Source organism: Scyliorhinus canicula, chromosome 8 (genome assembly GCF_902713615.1).
Source record: "Scyliorhinus canicula chromosome 8, sScyCan1.1, whole genome shotgun sequence".
Taxonomy (NCBI): domain Eukaryota; kingdom Metazoa; phylum Chordata; class Chondrichthyes; order Carcharhiniformes; family Scyliorhinidae; genus Scyliorhinus; species Scyliorhinus canicula.
In genome coordinates, this window is record NC_052153.1 from 195,924,900 (window position 1) to 195,947,344 (window position 22,445).

At 53.9% G+C, this 22,445-nt stretch overlaps 1 protein-coding gene across 1 annotated transcript in view; it reads left to right on the top strand.

Moving 5' to 3' along the window:
* ghra (growth hormone receptor a) overlaps positions 1 to 22,445 on the top strand; it is a 156,361-nt gene that overhangs the window by 88,211 nt on the left and 45,705 nt on the right. Inside the window, exons 4-5 of the mRNA XM_038803919.1 lie at positions 7,881 to 8,116; positions 18,574 to 18,703. Of these exons, the coding sequence (XP_038659847.1) occupies positions 7,881 to 8,116; positions 18,574 to 18,703 (366 nt within the window). The remainder of the gene's footprint in view (positions 1 to 7,880; positions 8,117 to 18,573; positions 18,704 to 22,445) is intronic.

The following is a 22,445-nucleotide window of genomic DNA, read 5'->3' on the forward strand; positions in this document are numbered from 1 at the left end:
CCCTGCCCCCTCGCCGTGCCCCCTCACCCTGCACCCTCGCCCTGCCCCCTCACCGTGCCCCTTCACCCTGCCCCCTCACCCTGCCCCCTCACCCTGCCCCCTCACCCTGCCCCCTCACCGTGCCCCCCTCGCCGTGCCCCCTCACCCTGCCCCCTCACCCTGCCCCCTCGCCGTGCCCCCTCACCCTGCCCCCTCACCCTGCCCCCTCGCCGTGCCCCCTCACCCTGCCCCCTCACCCTGCCCCCTCGCCGTGCCCCCTCACCCTGCCCCCTCACCCTGCCCCCTCACCCTGCCCCCTCGCCGTGCCCCCTCACCCTGCCCCCTCACCCTGCCCCCTCACCCTGCCCCCTCACCCTGCCCCCTCACCCTGCCCCCTCACCCTGCCCCCAAGCCCTGCCCTCACCCTGCCCCCCCTCACCTGCCCCCTCGCCTTGTCCTGACCCCTCGCCGTGCCCCTCACCCTGCCCCTCGCCCCTGTCCCGCGTGCCCCCTCGCACTGCCCCCTCACCTGCCCCCGCGCCCGTGCCCCCTCACCCTGCCCCTCGCCGTGCCCCCTCGCCGTGCCCCCGCACCACCCCATAACCGTGCCCCCTCGCCCTGTCCCCTCGCCGTGCCCCCTCACCCTGCCCCCTCGCCTTGCCCCCTCACCCTGCCCCTCATCCTGCCCCCTCACCCTGCCCCCTGCCCTGCCCCCCCCCCCCCCCTCGCCCTGCCCCCTTACCGTGCCCCCTCGCCGGCCCCTAACCCTGCCCCTCACCCTGCCCCCCTCACGGTGCCCCTCACCGATGACCCATCGCCCTACCCTTCGCCGTGCCCCCTCGCCCTACCCTCTCGCCGTGCCCCCTCGCGTGCCCCCTCACCCTGCCCCCTCACCCCTGCCCCCTCACCCTGCCCCCTCGCCGTGCCCCCTCACCCTGCCCCCTCACCCTGCACCCTCACCGTGCCCCCTTGCCCTACCCTCTCGCCGTGCCCCCTCACCCTGCCCCCACGCTGTGCCCCCTCACCCTGCCCCCTCGCCGTGCCCCCTCACCCTGCCCCCTCGCCGTGCACCCTCGCCCTGCCCCCTCACCGTGCCCCGTCGCCCTGCCCCCTCACCGTGCCCCCTCGCCCTTCCCCCTCACCCTTCCCCCTCGCCCTTCCCCCTCACCCTGCCCCCTCACCCTGCCCCCTCGCCGTGCCCCCTCACCGTGCCCCCTCGCCCTGCCCCCTCACCGTGCCCCCTCGCCCTTCCCCCTCACCCTGCCCCCCTCACCCTGCCCCCTCGCCGTGCCCCCCTCACCCTGCCCCCTCACCCTGCCCCCCTCACCCTGCCCCCTCACCCTGCCCCCTCGCCGTGCCCCCTCGCCGTGCCCCCTCGCCCTGCCCCCTCACCCTGCCCCCTCGCCCTGCCCCCTCACCCTGCCCCCCTCACCCTGCCCCCTCGCCCTGCCCCCTCACCCTGCCCCCTCACACGTGCCTCCCTCACCGTGCCCCCTCACCCTGCCCCCCTCGCCCTGCCCCCTCGCCGTGCCCCCTCACCCTGCCCCCTCACCCTGCCCCTTCGCCGTGCCCCTCGCCCTGCCCCCTCACCCTGCCCCCTCGCCGTGCCCCCTCCACCCTGCCCCCTCGCCCTGCCCCCCTCGCCCTGCCCTCTCACAGTGCCCCCTCGCCCTGCCCCCTCACCCTGCCCCCTCACCCTGCCCCCTCGCCCTGCCCCCTCACCGTGCCCCCTCACTCTGCCCCCTCACTCTGCCCCCTCACCCTGCCCCCTCACTCTGCCCCCTCACCCTGCCCCCCTCACCCTGCCCCCTCGCCCTGCCCCCTCACTCTGCCCCCTCACCTTGCCCCTCACCCGTGCCCCCTCGCCCCTCCCCCTCACCCTGCCCCCTCACCGTGCCCCCTCGCCCTGCCCCCTCACCCTGCCCCCTCACCCTGCCCCCTCACCCTGCCCCCCTCACCCTGCCCCCTCACCTGCCCCCTTGCCCTGCCCCCTCACCCTGCCCCCTCACCCTGCCCCCTCACCCTGCCCCCTCGCCCTGCCCCTCACCCTGCCCCCTCGCCGTGCCCCCTCGCCCTGCCCCCTCGCCGTGCCCCTCGCCCTGCCCCTCGCCGTGCCCCCTCGCCCTGCCCCCACGCCCTGCCCCCACGCCGTGCCCCTCGCCCTGCCCCCACGCCCTGCCCCCACGCCGTGCCCCCTCGCCCTGCCCCCTCACCGTGCCCCCTCACCCTGCCCCCTCACCGTGCCCCCTCACCCTGCCCCCTTGCCCTGCCCCCTCACCCTGCCCCCTCACCCTGCCCCCTCACCCTGCCCCCTCACCTGCCCCCTCACCCTGCCCCCGCCCTGCCCCCTCACCCTGCCCCTCGCCGTGCCCCCTCACCCTGCCCCCTCACCCTGCCCCCTCGCCCTGCCCCTCGCCGTGCCCCCTCGCCCTGCCCCCTCACCGTGCCCCCTCACCCTGCCCCCACGCCCTGCCCCCTCACCCTGCCCCCTCACCCTGCCCCCTCACCCTGCCCCCTCGCCCTGCCCCCTCACCCTGCCCCCTCGCCGTGCCCCCTCGCCCTGCCCCCTCGCCGTGCCCCCTCGCCCTGCCCCCTCGCCGTGCCCCCTCACCCTGCCCCCTCACCCTGCCCCCTCACCCTGCCCCCTCGCCCTGCCCCCTCACCCTGCCCCCTCACCCTGCCCCCTCGCCCTGCCCTCTCACAGTGCCCTCTCACTCTGTCCCCTCACCCTGCCCCCTCGCCGTGCCCCCTCGCCCTGCCCCCTCACCGTGCCCCTTCACCGTGCCCCCTCGCCTTGACCCTGGAAAACCACCAGCAATGAGACAAACAGCCAAGAAGCCAGCTGAGGTGCAGCATTAGCCGACAGTCAGCCAAGGAGCGGCCTTCGGGCACAGCACACTTTGCATTTTCCCTCCAGATCCGGGGAACGTTTCACCAATGCCTCTGAAATCAGATTTTGCTGCATTAATAAATAAACTGCACGTACCGATGGGCTGGCGTAGTGCCCTCAACATCTCTCTTCTCCATGGATGCTGACTGACCTGCAGTGCACCTTCAGAATAACCTTCTCAATACAATGTGTGAACATTCACGCGTCCACTCAGCCTGGGACAGCAAGAGGCCAGAGAAAGCAGGCGGCAGCTGGAAGGAACTCCTGCACTGTCTCTGGGGCCTTGTTGAAGGGACAGCACTGCCTTTCCAGCCAGCTGTGCGCCGTCAGCCAAGCCTCCCAGTGACAGGCGCGTGTTCATTGAGTGCCACTTGAAGTAACAGATGATCAAATCCACCTCGCGTTCAAGTGTCCTTTCACAACAGCAAGCTGAGTGGAGCCTCGCGTTTACGTGAGGTTCAACTGCAGAAATAAATGTTGTTGGAGAATGGTTTAACACGGAGAATGGTTTAACGGAGAATGGTTTAACACGGAGAATGGTTTAACACGGAGAATGGTTTAACACGGAGAATGGTTTAACACGGAGAATGGTTTAACACGGAGAATGGTTTAACACGGAGAATGGTTTAACGGAGAATGGTTTAACACGGAGAATGGTTTAACAGGGAGAATGGTTTAACACGGAGAATGGTTTAACACGGAGAATGGTTTAACACGGAGAATGGTTTAACACGGAGAATGGTTTAACACGGAGAATGGTTTAACAGGGAGAATGGTTTAACAGGGAGAATGGTTTAACGGAGAATGGTTTAACACGGAGAATGGTTTAACACGGAGAATGGTTTAACACGGAGAATGGTTTAACACGGAGAATGGTTTAACAGGGAGAATGGTTTAACAGGGAGAATGGTTTAACGGAGAATGGTTTAAAGGAGAATGGTTTAACACGGAGAATGGTTTAACACGGAGAATGGTTTAACGGAGAATGGTTTAACACGGAGAATGGTTTAACGGAGAATGGTTTAACACGGAGAATGGTTTAACACGGAGAATGGTTTAACACGGAGAATGGTTTAACAGGGAGAATGGTTTAACGGAGAATGGTTTAACACGGAGAATGGTTTAACGGAGAATGGTTTAACACGGAGGAAACTATTTTTATTCTGTGTTTTGTTTCTCCCTCTCTGATGAGCTTGGATTACTTCTCTAGTAATGGGCTTGAATCGTCAGTTTTCAAACATTGACGATGATGCTAAATAGGTTGATAGTAAAGTAATTGAACCTGATTTGGTGTTAATAATAATCTTTATCATTGTCACAAGTAGGCTTACGTTAACACTGCAATGAAGTTACTGTGAAAAGCCCCTAGTCGCCACATTCTGGCGCCTGTTCGGGTACACAGAGAGAATTCAGAATGTCCAATTCACCTAACAGCATGTCTTTCGGGACTTGTGGGAGGAAACCGGAGCACCCGGAGGAAACCCACGCAGACACGGGGAGAACGTGCAGACTCCGCACAGACAGTGACCAGTGGGGAATCGAACCTGGGACCCTGGAGCTGCGAAGTAACAGTGATCATCTGAAAATTTGGAGACACTACATCTCTCTCTCTCTCTCCCCCCCCCCCCCCCCCCCCCCCCTATAATATTATAATATCAGGGCTCAGGTACTGAAGGTAGTAATTTGTAATATCAATGATTACACCTGACTGCTCTCCTGTTCTAATTTGCAGTTGTATCTTTCGGCTCCCGATCACACAATGCGTGGAATTTAAAATCTCATCACTTCTATTCATGGCCTTGACCGTCCCTTTCTCTAACCTCCTCCAAATCTACTGCACTCTTTCCACTTTCCCTGAACTCTCTGGACATTGGCAAATGATACATTGGCCTCATAGCAACAGGAATTGAGTACAGGAATAGGAATGTTTTACTGCAATTGTATAGGGCATTGGAGAGGCCGCACCTGGAGTATTGTGGGCAGTTTTGGTGTCCGTATCTGAGGAAGGATGTTGTTGCTATGGAGGGAGAGCAGCGAAGGTTTACCAGGCTGATTCCTGGGATGGTGGGACTGTCTTAAGAGGAGAGACTGAGTCAGTTAGGGTTATATTCATTGGAGTTTAGAAGAGTGAGAGGGGATCTCATAGAAACTTACAAAATTCTAACAGGATTGGACAGGGTAGATTCAGAAAGAATGTTCCCAATGGTGGGGGAGTCCAGAACTAGGGGTCATAGTTTGAGGATAAGGGGTAAACCTTTTAGGACTGAGGTGGGGAGAAATTTCTTCACCCAGAGAGCGGGGAATCTGTGGAATTCACTCCCACAGAAAGTAGTTGAGGCCAAAGCGTTGTGTAATTTCAAGAAGGAATTAGATACAGCTCTTGGGGCGAAAGGGATCGAGGGATATGGGGGAAGGCGGGATCAGGGTATTGAACTTGATGATCAGCCATGTTCATAATGAATGAGGAGCAGGCTCGAAGGGCTGAATGGCCTCATGCTGTTTCTATTTTCCATGTTTCTATGTATTGGCTTTGGTCTTTCGGTGGTGTGCCGTGTGGAAATGATACTCTGGCATTCCCTCTTTGGGACATTTGTCAAGGCTCTGTGTAAATTCAGCTTGTTCACTGCAGAATGTGTCTGGATATTGGCGAATATTGTAGGTTCTCATTTTTCAGAAGAACATTGTAAATACTGAAACCACATGGCAATCCTGATCCTGCAAAAGGACCAATTATATCAACTTTTATTTTATTTTTAATTTCAGTTGACAGGAGGGAGGTGTGGTGTAATTTCAGGAGGTAATTTGAGATGCAATTCCAGGGTCTTGAACTGTTATTCTGGTTTAGCTCAGTGGGCTAGACAGCTGGTTTGTAATGCAGAACAAGGCCAGCAGGGCGGGTTCAATTCCTGTACCAGCTTACCCAAACAGGTGCAGGAATGTGGCGACTGGGGGCTTTTCACAGTAACTTTATACTGGTGACAATGAAAGATTATTATTATTATTATTCATCTACCCCAGGAGATTAAATAGATTGAGAAGTCATGGGATGCATTCCAAATCTCCTGGCCCTGATGGAATGCATCCCAGGATACTAAAAGAGATGGCGGGAAAAATAGCAAATGTGCCAAAATTTGCTGGACTCTGGGGCAGTTCCGGCAGATTGGAAAACAGCAAATGTGACGCCACTGTTTAAAAAAGGAGACAGACAAAAGGCGGGTAACTATAGGCCGGTTAACTTAACTTCTGTAGTGGGGGAAATGCTTAAATCTATCATCAAGGAAGAAATAGCGAGGCATCTGGATAGAAATTGCCCCATTGGACAGACGCAGCATGGGTTCATGCAAGGCAGGTCATGTTCAACTAATTTACTGGAATTCTTTGAGGACGTTACAAGCACGGTGGACCGGTGGATGTGGTTTCCAGATGGCATTCAATAAGGTGCCCCATAAAAGGCTGATGCATAAGAAACGGTGCACAGTGTTCGAGGTAATGTATTAGCATGGATAGATGATTGGTAACTAACAGAAAGCAAAGAGTGGGGATTAATGGGTGTTTCTCTGGTTGGCAATCAGTAGCTAGTGGTGTCCCTCAGGGATCCGTGTTGGGCCCACAATTGTTTACAATTTACATAGATGATCTGGAGTTGGGGACCAAGGGCAATGTGTCAAAGTTTACTGATGACACTAAGATGAGTGGTAAAGTGTATCGAGGACACTGAAAGTCTGAAGAGGGATATAGATAGTTTAAGTGAGTGGGCAAGGGTCTTGCAGATGGAGTTCAATGTTGATAATGAGCATTTTGAGTTGAATAACATCAAAATGGATTATTATTTAAATGGTAACAAATTGTAGCATGCTGCTGTGCAGAGGGACCTGGGTGTCCTTGTACATGAATCACAAAAAGTTGATTTGCAGGTGCAGCAGGTAATTAAGAAGGCAAATGGAATTGTGTCCTTCATTGCTAGAGGGATGGAGTTTAAAAACAAGGAGGTTATGCTGCAGCTGTGTAGGGGGCTGGTGAGGCCACACCTGGAGTATTGTGTACAGTTTTGGTCTCCTTAGTTAGAAAGGATGTACTGGCACTGGAGGGGGTGGGGTGCAGAGGAGATTCACTAGGTTAATCCCAGAGTTGAGAGGATTGGTTTACGAGGAGAGGTTGAGTAGACTGGAACTATACTCTTTGGAATTTAGAAGAATGAGGGGGGAATCTTATAGAAACATAAAATTATGAAGGGAATAGATAGGATAGATGCGGGCAGGTTGTTTCCACTGGCGGGTGACAGCAGAACTAGGGGGCATAGCCTCAAAATAAGGGGAAGCAGATTTAGGACTGGGTTGAGGAGGAACTTCTTCACCCAAAGGGTTGTGAATCTATGGAATTCCCTGCCCAGTGAAGCAGTTGAGGCTCCCTCTTTGGATATTTTTAAGGCATAGATAGATTTTTGAACAGTAAAGGGATTAAGGGTTATGATGAGCGGATGGGTAAGTGAAGCTGAGTCCACAAAAAGATCAGCCATGATCTCATTGAATGGCAGAGCAGGCTCGAGGGGCCAGATGGCCGACTCCTGCCCCTAGTTCTTTTGTTCTTAAAATGGAAATAATAATAATTGCTTATTGTCACGAGTAGGCTTCAATGAAGTTACTGTGAAAAGCCGCTAGTCGCCACATTCTGGTGCCTGTTCGGGGAGGCCGGTATGGGGATTGAACCTGCGCTGCTGGCCTTATTCTGCATTACAAGCCAGCTGTTTAGCCCACTGTGCTAAACAGCCCCTATTGCACTTTGATTGTTCAAAGGCGTAGTGATGGGCCGAATGGTACTTTCTCATTTCATACAGTTTTTAATGGGAGCTTGATCATTCGCAACTCAATCAGCAGCCATCTGCGACCATGGACAATCCAGTCTGTACACCTTACCTGCTGGATATTTAACCATTTACATTTTGTTTTTCTATCAATAAAATTAAATGAATACTGATAGAGGCTTATCTTCAAGCACAATTATTGTTTTAAATCCCTGCCCTCGTTGTCTCATTGTTTCACCCTACTATCTGCACTGAAACTGGGACTGTGCCCTTTCCTTCCCAGATTGAAACCTTGCCAAACCAGCATCCGCCTCAGCCACTCTACAACTTTACAATAGGGAAGGAGTACGAGGTCCGGCTGCGATGTTCATATCCCGACACCGGCAATTTCAGTGGCTTCAGCAACATTTTGAAAGTGTTCCTTCCAACGTCGCAATCAGTGGAAGGTGAGTTGAGTTTTAAAAACAAAACACGATCACTGATAACATGAGAGAGCCCAGACAGTATTCAGGGACTCTCTTTAAACAGCCAGTTCAGGGGAGATGGTGGCAAAGCCACTGGTCGGCTAATCTTCAGGGGGCAGGGTTTGTAGGCCAACTCCAAGTGGTTATCGAGATATTTGCTGTTTTTGAGGGGCTATGAATAGAAATGTCTTTCATAAAGAATTAAATACTTGAAATAAATATTTGTTGATATAAGGGATTTAAGTACTTGAAGGGATTTAAATGCTGTCCTTGAGAGTACTTTTTTTAACACAGTGAAATCTGCAATAGACATTTGGAATTTTATGTTGTTTCATCCCACTATGGCACCTGAGGTCTCCCCATGGTGCATACTGGGTGAGTTGGCATAGAGGGTGTAAGCGCAAAGGGTGATCGGTGGGGAGGCATGATTGGCTTCAGTTGTGTAGGAACAATGTATAATTTTTAAGACCAGAATTTTACGTGTAAAGTTCAGGTGCGCACCCAACCAAGAAGCATGTAATACCACTTGAGAAGATGGCGGTCCTGCGTCCTGATGTCATCGCGGACCTGCCCGATATTTTGGCCAGTGGGTACACGCGCGAGTTGGAAGTGCGCCTTCCGACAATCGAGAAGCCAATTTAAATTAATTCAACACCGGTTGACCGGGATTTTAAGTGGCTGCTCTGCCTTTATGGTTTGGGGACCGGCCGATTGGCCAGGTAGGATTTACATTTGAGCTACAATCTCGATCCAGGACGGGGTGAACAGTCAGATCTGAAATAAAATTGGCCAATGTGCCTGGGGACTGAGGTCTGAGCTTGATTGTGCTGCCCAGACACTCGCGGCAGTTTTACCGTCCACGGGCCAGCAGGCTCCCCGAGACACCTCCGGGGTAACTGTGCCCCTGAGGGAGCATATTGGAAAAGTAATGCCTACTCTCTTCCCACTCTCCCTGTCAGTGCTCAGCCTTTCTCACAGTGTGATTCACGTTCACTGGCCAGCGTTTGGCACCCCTGTACGGGACCAGCCAATGTGTGCGCCCCACAGGCGAAGAATTCAGGCCTATGTTTAATTTATATCTGTGTGTGTTAAATGAGTGGAACATGGCTCCAGTTCCGTTTCGAGTTTTTATGTCAGCTTGGTGCTGGAAAGTCTGGAGGCCCTGTTTGCATACATGCATTTTTAATTAGGTTTGAAGCAAAAAGATGGGTTGCAGCGGGGTCAACTGTGTTGTTGCCGAGTGCCAGGGGTCCAGTGACTCAGGGAAAGACAGAAGATAGTCAGGTCACTCTGTGCATGCGGCAGAGTGGAGGCAGACATTCTAAACCCTCCATTGTACCCTGAAGGTGGCAACGCAGGTGGATAGAGTGGTCAAGAAGGCATACAGCATGCTTGCCTTCATCGGACGGGGTATTGAGTACAAGAGTTGGCAGGTCATGTTACAGTTGTATAGGACTTTGGTTAGGCCACATTTGGAATACTGCGTGCAGTTCTGGTCGCCACATTACCAGAAGGATGTGGATACTTTAGAGAGGGTGCAGAGGAGGTTCACCGGGATGTTGCCTGGTATGGAGGGTGCTAGCTATGAAGAACGGTTGAGTAGATTAGGATTGTTTTCGTTGGAAAGACGGAGGTTGAGAGGGGACCTGATTGAGGTCTATAACATTATGAGAGGTATGGACGGGGTGGATAGCAACAAGCTTTTTCCAAGAGTGGGGGTGTCAGTTACAAGGGGTCACGATTTCAACGTGAGAGGGGGAAGGTTTAAGGGAGATGTGCGTGGGAAGTTTTTTTACGCAGAGGGTGGTGGGTGCCTGGAACGCTTTGCCAGCGGAGGTGGTAGAGGCAGCACGATAGCATCATTTAAGAGGCATCTAGACAGGTATATGAACGGGCGGGAACAGAGGGAAGTAGACCTTGGAAACTAGACGACAGGTTTAGATAAAGGATCTGGATCGCGCAGGCTGGGAGGGCCGAAGGGCCTGTTCCTGTGCTGTAATTTTCTTTGTAATAAGAAATCCCACAAGACTGCTGGGAAACTGAGTTCAGGGATCTCCACTGTTTGCTCTGAAGTTTATATGATGATGGGTTTAGATTTTGATTTTTGGGTGTGTCGGGAGAGATACTAGCTGGGGAAGAGCATCCAGCGACCTCTCCGCCAGATGGAAAACTGGAAGCAGCCAGAAGGCAGCCTTGGTGTTGAGATGGTGGTAAATCTTCACTGGGGTTTTGTGTCTGTAAGGGTTTTGTTGGAACAGCATGAGTTTGAATAATTTTCTGGTGTTTGAAATCTTTCCAATACTTTTGGCCAGTGCAATATCGTAAATTTTTAGTGTGACTGGCTCCACGGTTGAAAAAAAAAACTAAGTGAGGATCTATCGAGCCAGGTTTCACTCTGGGATCTGACTTCTCTGGTGTCAACATCAGTTGGGATCATAACAGTTGACCTTAAGTTGGCACAAGCGTTATAAAGATAATGGGAATGTGTGACGATACCAGGCCTGACTCAAGTTAGAACTCAGCTTTCAGAAAGTCTCAGAAAGAGCGGCTGTGCTCGACAATGTTTCCTTCTGTACCCTTGCCCATCCCAAGGCCTGTGCTTGACGAATAAACGCTTGTACCCATATTTCAGAAAACAGATTTACTCCCTGGGATTAAAAACAAAAATGCTGGATAAAGTCAGCTGGTCTGGCAGAATCTGTGGAGAGAGAAACACCGTCAATATTTCAAGTCCCGAACTTGACTTCCGGGCGGCGAGCGAGGAGGTCGCAGGGAGAGGGGCTCCCGCAAGCGGCAGACAAGAAGAACAACCCCCCCCCCCTCCCGACAGGCCGGACGGCGGAGGAGGAGCGCCGGCAGAGGAGCCGGAGCGGGAGCGGAGGAGCCGGAGCGGAGGAGCCGGAGCGGGAGCGGAGGAGCCGGAGCGGAGGAGCCGGAGCGGGAGCGGAGGAGCCGGAGCGGAGGAGCCGGAGCGGGAGCGGAGGAGCCGGAGCGGAGGAGCCGGAGCGGGAGCGGAGGAGCCGGAGCGGGAGCGGAGGAGCCGGAGCGGAGGAGCCGGAGCGGGAGCGGAGGAGCCGGAGCGGAGGAGCCGGAGCGGGAGCGGAGGAGCCGGAGCGGAGGAGCCGGAGCGGGAGCGGAGGAGCCGGAGCGGAGGAGCCGGAGCGGCAGCGGAGCGGCGACAGGGGGGCCCAACAGCAGCAGGTCCATCCCCTCTCCCTCCCCCCCCACGCGGGCCAGGAGCGGTGCGGCGGCGGCGGCCCCTCTTCTCTCCCCCCCCCAACGCGGGCCAGGAGCGGTGCGGCGGCGGCGGCCCCTCTTCTCTCCCCCCCCCCCCCACGCGGGCCAGGAGCGGTGCGGCGGCGGCGGCCCCTCTTCTCTCCCCCCCCCCCCCCACCCACCACCGGGGACACCCCCCCCCCCCCCCAGCCAGCAGCGGGGACCCCCCCCCCCCCCCAGCCAGCAGCGGGGACACCCCCCACCCCCCCCCCCAGCCAGCAGCGGGGACCCCCCCCCCCCAGCCAGCAGCGGGGACACCCCCCCCCCAGCCAGCAGCGGGGACCCCCCCCCAGCCAGCAGCGGGGACACCCCCCCCCCCCAGCCAGCAGCGGGGACACCCCCCCCCCCCCCCCAGCCAGCAGCGGGGACACCCCCCCCCCCCCCGCCCGCAGCGGGGACACCCCCCCCCCCCCCAGCCAGCAGCGGGGACACCCCCCCCCCCCAACCGGCAGCGACCCACCGGCCCACTCGCCCCCCCCCCCCCCCCCCAACTGCAGTGACCACCACGTGGCAAAGACAAAGGGACTCTCTCTCTCTCTCTCCTGGTTGAGTGGGGAAAGAAGACAAAAGAAAAAAGAGACTTGTATTTCTGTTCTTCCCAAAAGAAAACTGGTAAAGAGAAAAGGGGTAGGGGAAATAAATTAAAAAAAAAAAAAAAAATATATATATATATATACATATATAGATATATAATAATAAATAAAATAAAAATAGGGTGCGGAAAAGGGGGAAAAGAAGAACAAGGAGAGAAGAAAAGATGAAGGGGAAGGGGGAGAAAAAAGTGCCAGAAGGGAGCCAAGAGAAAGGGGGCACCGGAAGTAGACTGGGCAAAGGGAAAGCCAGCTCGGGCGAACGAGTCAACACGCGAAGCGGCGGGAAGGATGCTTCGCCGCATCCAGAAGAGCTGGACGGGCGGGCAACCTCTCCCCTGGGGTTAGAGGGGGGCGTGAATTGGAAGGAAGCCTTTGCCGAGGTGGTGAGGGAGCAGCTGCAGGCAATCAAGGCAGAGTTAAAAGCAGACGCAGAGGCCGCAGCACAGGCAGCAGTGACCAGGGCCATGTCAGGGGTGCAGCAGGTTCTGACCAGATTGGAGAAGAAAGTGGATGCCCAAGGGAAGATACTGGAAGCCCAAGGGAAGATACTGGAAGCCCAGGGGGCAACCATTAAAGAGCTGGAGAAGGCAGCGACTGACGCGAGCGACCGGGTCATATCCCTGGAGAGGGGAATGGTGAAACTGAGTGCAACACAGGGGAGCCTGAAGGGCAGGGTAGACGACCAGGAGATCAGCTCGAGAAGGCAAAATATTAAGATAGTGGGCCTGCCAGAGGGGATAGAGGGTAGAAATCCCACAACATTCGTGGCTGCGATGCTGGGCTCCTTAGTGGGGCGGGAAACTTTTCCCACCCCACCAGAAATGGACAGAGCTCATCGGTCACTGCGCCCGAAGCCCAAGGAAGGGGAAAAACCGAGAGCAGTTATAGCCAGACTGCACCGGTACCGGGATAGGGAGACAATCCTGCGCTGGGCCAAGGAGAATAGAGCCTGCAATTGGGACGGGCACGCCATCCGAATCTACGAGGATTTTGGAGCGGACATAGCTAAGAGACGGGCGGAGTTCAACAGAGCGAAAGCAGCTCTCTATAAGAACAAAGTACGTTTTGGTATGCTGTACCCAGCAAAACTCTGGGTCACATACCAACACAAGGAATATTTCTTTACAGCCCCTGCCGAGGCGAATAGATTCGTCGAGGAGCACGGGCTGGAAAAACGCCATGGGAAGTAGGGACGAGGGGCCCATGGCAAGGAGATACGTCATGCCGACGGGGGGGTGGGGAGGGGCGAGGCAAAGCCAGCCCCCTCCCCCCTGGCAGGAACACCCAGAACGGAAAACAACCCAATGCCCAAGGGCCCGCTCCAGGTGGGAGGCCAGGCCCCGGCACGAGGGAACGGGAGTACTGGAGAGGGGAGAGGGGAAGCGGGACAGCAACCTCCGAGAGGGGAGCCACCGTGCTTGCAGGAAAGCTAGCGAAGGGGGCGCGCAACAGAGCAGGGCCGCAGCGCACCCCAACAGGGGGGAAGGCGCCAGGCAGGGGAGGGGGGGGATCACCCATCAAAGGTGGGAGAGCAAATGGGGACAGGAATGGGGGAGAGAGGGGCAATGGAGGGGTATACAGGGGTATCCCCGAAAGGGATAGAGCGGGGGGGGGGGCACTCGGGGGGCGAGAGACCAGGGAGGGGAAACGCAGGGACGAAGGGACAAAAGAGGCCAGTAAGGGAATAGGGCCACAAAGTGCCACAGACAAGGGCTCGAAACAGGGAACTGCTGCAAGCACCCACCCAGTACGGTCTGTGGGTGAAGGGGCCCCCCGGAGTGCAGGGGACTACCCGCGTGGCGGACACAAAGTGGACGGCCATGGCGGGTGTCCCCGGGACAAGGGGGAACCCCGGAGCGCAGGGACCCGACCGCATGGGGAGAGCAGTGATAGTGGACATCCTGGACGGCCCCCTAACAAAGGGAAACCCCAGAGGGCAGGGGCGCGTCCACCGGACAAATATGGTTAACCCCACAGGAGCAAGGGGGCAGAAGCCCCCCACCAGAATAGTCACCTGGAACGTAAGGGGACTTAACGGCCCAGTGAAGAGATCTAGAGTCCTCACCCACCTTAGAAACATGAGGGCCGACATAGTCTTCCTCCAAGAGACGCACTTGAGGGAGCAGGACCAACTGCGGGTAAGAAAGGGCTGGGTGGGACAAACCTATCATTCCTGTTATGGGGCAAGGGCCAGGGGGGTGGCGATCCTGATTGGCAAGAGGACAATGTTTAGGGCGACAAAGACGGTTACGGACCCAGGGGGACGGTATGTCATGGTCAGCGGGGCCCTGGATGGGGCGCCGGTAGTTCTAGTTAACGTGTACGCGCCCAACTGGGACGACACGAGCTTCATCCAAAAGACCATGGCAGAAATCCCGGACATAGCGACGCACCGACTAATCATGGGGGGGGACTTCAACTGTGTACAGGACCCAACGACGGACAGATCAAACCCCAGAACGGGGAAAACCTCAAACATGGCAAGGGAACTCAGCCACTATATGGAGCAGATGGGAGCAGTAGACCCCTGGAGATTCGCCCACCCGGGGGAGAAAGAATTCTCTTTCTTCTCCCCAGTACACAACGTGTACACCAGAATTGACTTCTTTGTGGTGGGGAAAACGGTGCTTCCAGAGATAGACAAGGTGGAATACTCCGCAATTGTGATATCAGACCACGCTCCACACTACATGGACGTGTGGCTAGAGACGGGAAGGGCCCAGCGCCCCAAATGGAGGTTGGACGGTGCCTTACTAGCTGACAAGGCCTTCAGCGAAAGGATAGCGCAGGCCATAGCGGAGTACACTGAGATCAACCAAAACGGGGAGGTCTCACCCTCCATGTTCTGGGAAGCGCTTAAGGCCGTACTAAGAGGGGAAATCATAGCCTACAAAGCGCAAAGAGATAGGGAGGAAAGGGTGGCTAGGCAGAAGCTGGTCGACTCCATACTGGAGGTAGACCATAAATACTCCGAGGCCCCGACCGTAGAACTCCTGGCGGAGAGGAAAGAATTACAAAGGAACTTTGACCTGCTCTCCACCAGGAAAGCAGTACACCAACTCCGCCAGGCACGCGGGGCCCTATACGAACACGGAGACAAAGCCAGCCGCCTGTTGGCCCACCAGCTGAGAAAGCAGGCAGCCAGCAGAGAAATTGCGCAAATCAGAGATACCAGAGGCACGTTGGAAACAGAACCAGAGAGGATTAACGAAACCTTCAAGGCCTTCTACCAAGAGCTGTACACCTCAGAGCCCCCAACGGGGAAGGCTGGGATGAACCGGTTTCTTGACGGACTGAACATACCAGTTGTGGGAGAGGGCAGAAAACGGGATCTGGAAGCACCACTAGCACTGGGAGAGATCATGGAGAGCATTAGCTCCATGCAGGCGGGGAAGGCGCCGGGACCGGACGGATTCCCGGCGGACTTCTACAAAAAATTTGCGACAGCGCTGGCCCCGCACATGCGGGAGATGTTCACAGACTCGCTAGCTAGGGGCACGTTGCCACCCACGTTAGCACAGGCCTCAATCTCGCTGATACCTAAGAAAGACAAAGACCCAACGGAATGTGGGTCATACAGACCCATATCTCTGCTGAATGCAGACGCCAAAATACTGGCCAAAATCCTAGCCAAAAGGCTAGAAGACTGTGTACCTGAGGTGGTCACAGAGGACCAGACGGGCTTTGTCAAAGGTAGACAGCTGACCGCGAACATCAGGCGCCTGCTGAACGTGATAATGACCCCCTCCGGGGAGAGAACACAAGAGGTGATCGTCTCCCTGGACGCAGAAAAGGCCTTCGACAGAGTCGAATGGATATACCTCATAGAGGTACTGGAGCGGTTCGGGCTTGGAACAGGGTTCACAGCTTGGGTAAAGCTCCTGTACAACGCTCCCATGGCGAGTGTACAGACCAACAATACCAACTCCCAATACTTCCAGCTGCACAGGGGCACCAGACAAGGATGCCCACTGTCCCCGCTGCTGTTCGCACTAGCAATCGAACCGCTAGCAATCGCGCTCAGGGCAGCAAAAAATTGGAGGGGGATCCGAAGGGGAGGTAGAGAGCACAGAGTCTCACTCTATGCGGATGATCTGCTCCTCTATATCTCGGACCCACAAAGCAGCATGGACGGAATCATCGCGCTCCTGAAAGAGTTTGGAGCCTTCTCGGGCTACAAACTCAACATGAGCAAAAGTGAGATCTTCCCATTACACCCGCAAGGGGGGGGGGGGGCAGCACTAAAGGGGCTGCCGTTCAAACAAGCCCGACATAAATTCCGCTACCTGGGGATCCAAATAGCCCATGACTGGAAAGGGATCCACAAATGGAACCTCACCAGCCTGACGGAGGAAGTTAAAAAGGACCTGCAAAGATGGAACACACTCCCGCTCTCCCTCGCGGGGAGAGTTCAGACGATCAAAATGAACGTACTGCCCAGGTTCCTCTTCCTGTTTAGATCCATTCCGATCTACATCCCCAAGGCCTTTTTCAAAGCGCTGGACAAACTCATCATGGCGTTCGTATGGGGGGGTAAAAATGCTAGGATCCCAAAGAAGGTCTTACAAAAAACAAAAACCAGGGGAGGGTTAGCCCTCCCGAATCTACAATTCTACCACTGGGCAGGAACAGCCGAACGAGTAAGGGGATGGATCCAGGAGCCAGAAGCTGAGTGGGTGCGTGCGGAGGAGGCCTCCTGCATGGGAACCTCCCTCCGGGCCCTCGCCACGGCAGCACTCCCATCCCCACCCAAAAAACACTCCAGCAGCCCAGTGGTGACAGCCACCCTCCAATCCTGGAACCAACTGCGGCAGCAACTTGGCCTGACCAAAATGTCGAACAGGGCTCCCATCTGCAACAACCATAGGTTCAAACCAGCACTGACCGACGCCACCTTCAAAAGGTGGAGGCAGGACGGGGGGAACATTGACAGTCAGGGACCTATACACGGACGACAGGATCGCAACACTGGACGAACTGACAGAGAAATTTCAGCTAGCTGGGGGGAACGAGCTACGATACCTGCAGCTCAAAAACTTCCTACGAAAGGAGACAAGGACGTACCCACAACCGCCACGACAGACACTACTGGAAGACCTACTGGACGCAAGTATCCTAGAGAAAGGGAACTGTAGTGACATGTATGGCCGACTGGTAGATAGGGACGACACCGTACTGGACGCAACAAGGAGGAAATGGGAGGACGACCTGGGGATGGAGATAGGGTGGGGACTCTGGAGCGAAGCACTGCATAGGGTCAACTCCACCTCCACGTGCGCAAGGCTCAGCCTGACGCAACTAAAAGTGGTACATAGAGCCCACCTAACAAGAACCCGTATGAGTAGGTTCTTCCCGGAGGTGGAAGACAGATGTGAAGCGGTGCCAAAGAGGCCCGGCCAACCACGCCCACATGTTCTGGTCTTGCCCTAAGACTCGTGGAGTACTGGACAGCCTTCTTCGAGGCTATGTCCAAAGTGGTGGGGGTGAGGGTGGAGCCATGCCCGATAGTGGCGGTCTTCGGGGTTTCAGACCAGCCAGATCTATTCCTGGGGAGGAGGGCGGACGCCCTTGCCTTTGCCTCCCTGATCGCCCGCCGTAGAATCCTGTTTGGCTGGCGGTCAGCAGCACCGCCCAGAGCTGCGGACTGGCTGTCCGACCTCTCGGAATCTCTCCAAATGGAGAAAATCAAATTCGCCATCCGAGGGTCGGACGACGGCTTCCACAGAACGTGGGAGCCATTCATGCAACTGTTCCGGGACCTATTTGTGGCCAATGTACAAGAGGAAGAATAGTCGGGGGAAGGTAGCGGGAGGGCTACAGGTTCGTTACGGGGGTTCGATGGCTAGCTAAGGCCCAAAACCAAGCTAAATAAACATGTTGAGGGGGGGGGGGGGGGCGCAGTTACTACTACGAAGATGCTTACCTGTAAATATGTATGTTAATTTTTGCGTGTTTGTTTTTGTTTGTTTTTTTTTGTTTCTCTCTCCTAACAATTTGTAATTTGTTCAATATAAAATACGAAAACTGAATAAAAACATTTATAAAAAAAAAAATATTTCAAGTCCACAGAATCCCTACAGCGCAGATGGTGATCATTCGGCCCATCTAGCCTGCATCAACCCTCCAAAAGAGCACTCTACCTGAGCCCACTCCCCGCCCTATCCCCAACTCCACCTAGCCTGCACGTCTTTGGACTGTGGGAGGAAACCGGAGCACCCGGAGGAAACCCACGCAGACACGGGTAGAACGTGCAGACTCCGCACAGGCATCCGAGGCTGTAATCGAACCAGGGCCTCCGGTGCTGTGAGGCAGCAGTGCTAACCTGTGTGCCACCTGAGTTTCCATTGACACTTTCACAGAACTTCGACAGTCAATTGGACTCAAAGCGTTAACTCTGCCTTTCTCTGCACAGACGCTGGCAGATCTGCTGAATTTACCCAGCATTTCCTGTTTTTATTTCAGTTTTCCAGCACCCGCAGTATTTTGCTTTAATTTGACTTCCTTGAGCATGGCTACAGTGCTGTGGAGAGTATTTCACTCGTGCCAGTTTCTCACTCCCCTCTGCTGCAGTTCCTTTAGAAAGGCCGAGAATCACAGGATGTCGCTCGCCTGAGCAGGAGACCTTCACGTGCAGGTGGAGTGTTGGAAACTATCAGAACCTGACTGAACGGAGGCGGCTGAGGTTCTTTTACACAAAGGGGTAAGGTTTGACGATGACGCATTTCTGCACTTGGGTTACGTGTGGGCGCCCCGAACGAATGTGTGGGGGGAACATGGAGATCTGCTTTTACTGAAATCTCAGAAACATTCTGGAGTGCCCATTCCGACTTTGTTTTGATCCTGGACTAGAGCCCCAAGCTGTTTGTGAAATCTGGTTAGGGACCACCAACATTTTGTTTGAAGTAGACAGAGATTGAGATTCAAGACACTTACCAATAGAATAAAGCCACAAGATTCCATAGGCTTTGGACAAACAAAAATAAACTTTAGTTTGCAAAGTCGGAAAGATAAAACAATTTACGATATCTGTCTTATACTTGTAACGTTCGGGATTAACGTGAGTTAACACCCATACTATACATTGAATGGCAGATGCGACCAAGAAAGATTCCAAGGATTTCTCAGCCACCCACCCAGACCACAGGAAAGATACAGCACAGATGGGGGGGGGCCATTCTGCCCATCCATGTTCACTGAGTTAGTGAACCGAATCGAAGCCATGAATCAAACCTGGGACCCTGGAGCTGTGAAGCAATAGTGCTAACCACTGTTCCCGTGCAAATCTCGATCACTGTTTAAAAATAAGGGGTTGTTCATTGAAGACAGAGATGAGGAGAAATATTTTCCCTCAGAGGGTCGCGGGTCTCTGGAATTCTCTTCCTCAAAAGGTAGTGAAAGCAAAATCTTTGAATATTTTTAAGGCAGAGCTCGATAGATTCTTGATTGACACGGGGGTGAAGATGTTATTGGAGATGATGCGCCTGAATGGGGCGGGAGTGGGGGGGTTGGGGAGGGTTGTTTTTAATGCTAATGAACCAAGTGTAACCAGGCGACATCACCATGATCCATGTCGCTTTACACCCTGCCTCCCTGATCGATCTGTCTTTTTCGTGGATAATAGTTTATTTCTCATCTGATGATTAACATCTTCATCCACTGCCTCCTTTGTATTAAATAAAATCAAACCCTGAGCGACAAGAACAATTTGTGATCTAAATATCTCCACCTGATGACCACTTGTATATTCTGCCTTTGTAGCTATGAATAGAAGCAAAAAATGTACAAATTTCTGTAATTTATCTAAATGCTGTGTGCAGGTGAACAGAATATATAACCTTATAAAGGGTGATTTAATCACTACCACCGATTATAGATAATAGATGGTGCTATTAGGGGATTAGGAACACTTTAAGTTCGTGTGTCCTTTTTCTAATCTAAACCTGGGGCCATTACCAAATGAGATCAAATTTATTTTCTCCGTCAACAGCTTTGAATTACTTGTTGATGCGTGTAGACATCGCACATGTGGACAATTCTTTGGAAAGGCTAGAAGGATGACTGGCAATGTTAACTAAAACATTGAAGCAACAGCTGACTCTGAGAGTCTATCGCTAGGACACAAAGAGGGCCTTATTGTGCATTGAACCCATTCCTTAACCATACAGCACAGAAGGAGGCCATTCGGCCAACCTTGTCCATGCCAGCCCAAGGACACCCAGCCGCCCTTTCTAATCCCACCTTCCTGCACCTGGCCCATAGCCCTATAGCTTTCTGCACTGAAGGTGCAGATCCAGGTACCTTTCAAAAGAGTTTAGGGTCTCTGCCTCCACCACCAACCCGGGCAGCGAATTCCTGACCCCCCACTACCCTCTGTGTAAAAAACATTCTTCCTCATGTCCCCTCTACACCTTCTGCTTCTTATCTTGAATCTCTGTCCCCTGGTTCTAGAATTCTCCACCAAGGGAAACAATTTTACCCTGTCCACTCTATCTCTTCCCCTCAGAATTTTGTTCACCCCAATCATGTCACCCCTCAGCCTTCCTTGTTCCAAGGAAAATAACCCCAACCTCGCCAATCTCTCCTTGTCGCCACACTGTTCCAGCCCTGGCAACATTCTTCAAAACCTCCTCTGCACTCTCTCCAGAGCAATAACGTCCTTCCTGTAATGTGCACCATTAACACTACACCCTGTATGCTTCAACCGATGCCAATGCTTATGTAGTTACATTGTATATCTTGTGTTGCCCTATTATGTATTCTCATGTATTTTCTTGAATTTTTTAATTCCCTTTTCTTCCATATACTGAATGATCTGTTGAGCTGCTGGCAGGAAAATACTTTTCACTGTACCTCGGTACACGTGACAATAAACAAATCCAATCCAATCCAATGTGGTGACCAGAACTGCACACAATACTCCAGCCGTGGCCTCTCCAATGTTTTATACAATTCCAACATTATATCCTTACCTTTATATTCTATACCTCTGCCAGTGATGGAGAGCGTTCCATAGGCTTTCTTTTTTTTTAGATTTAGGGTACCCAATTCATTTTTTCCAATTAAGGGGCAATTTAGCATGGTCAATCCACCTACCCTGCACATCTTTGGGTTGTGGGGGCGAAACCCACGCAAACACGGGGAGAATGTGCAAACTCCACATGGACAGTGACCCAGAGCCAGAATCGAACCCGGAACCTCAGCGCCGTGAGGCTGCAGGGCTAACCGAGTTCCCCACCCTGCTGCCCCCCTAGCTTCTTTCTTAACAACCTTGTCTCCTTGCACTGCTGCCTAAGGGACCTGTGTATCTGTACGCCAAGGTCTCTCACTTCATCCACCCCTCTTAGTATATTCCCATTTATTGTGTACTCCCTACAACTGTCTGACCTCCCTAAATGCTGACCTCACACTTCTCTGTGTTAAAATTCATCTGCCACTTTATCGCCCACTTCACCAACCCATCTATATCATTCTGGAGATTATAGCTATCCTCTACACTGTCCACCACTTGGCCAATCTTTGTGTCATCAGCAAATTTCTCAATCATGCTCCCCACGTTCACGTCCAAATCATTAATATATAGCATGCACAGTAAGGGTCCGAACACCGAGCCTTGTGGAACACCACTTGAAACAACATTCTAATCACAAGGGCAGCCATTGATCATTACCCTTTGCTTCCTGGTACTAAGCCAACGTTTTATCCAGTTTACCACATTGCTCTGTATCCCATGGGCTGTCACTTTCTTGATCAATCTGCCACTTTGTCAAACGCCTTGCTAAATTCCATGTACACCACATCCACCACACTACCTTCATCAACCCTTCTTGTCACTTCCTCAAATAATTCAATCAAATTTATGAGGCAAGATCTTCCCCTGACAAATCCATGACTATCCCTGACTAGTCCGTGCCTTTTGATGTGACAGTTAATCCAATCTCTCAGGATTGATTCTGCTAATTTTCCCACCACTGACGTAAAACTAACTGGCCTATAATCACTTGGCATTTCCTTTGATCCCTTTTTAAACAATGGAACCACGTTTGCATTTCTCTAGTCCTCCAGTACCTCTCCTGCGTCTAGTGAGGATTGGAAAATCACCCTCAGGGCATCTACTAGCCAAATAAATAAATAATCTTTATTGTCACAAGTCGGCTTACATTAACACTGCAATGAAGTTACTGTGAAAAGCCCCTAGTCGCCACATTCCAGCGCCACAGAGGGAGAATTCAGAATTCTCAGCTGCTACAGGAATTGAACCTGCGCTGCCGGCCTTGTTCTGCATCACAAACCAGCTGTGTAGCCCACTGAGCTAAACCTCCTCCCCGACCTCCTTCAGGAACCTCTGAAACAATCCATCTGGCTCTGGCGACTTAACAACTTTCAAGGCCGTTTATCACTCGGTTACTTCCTCTCTCTCTATGATTATCCCATCCAGTATCTCA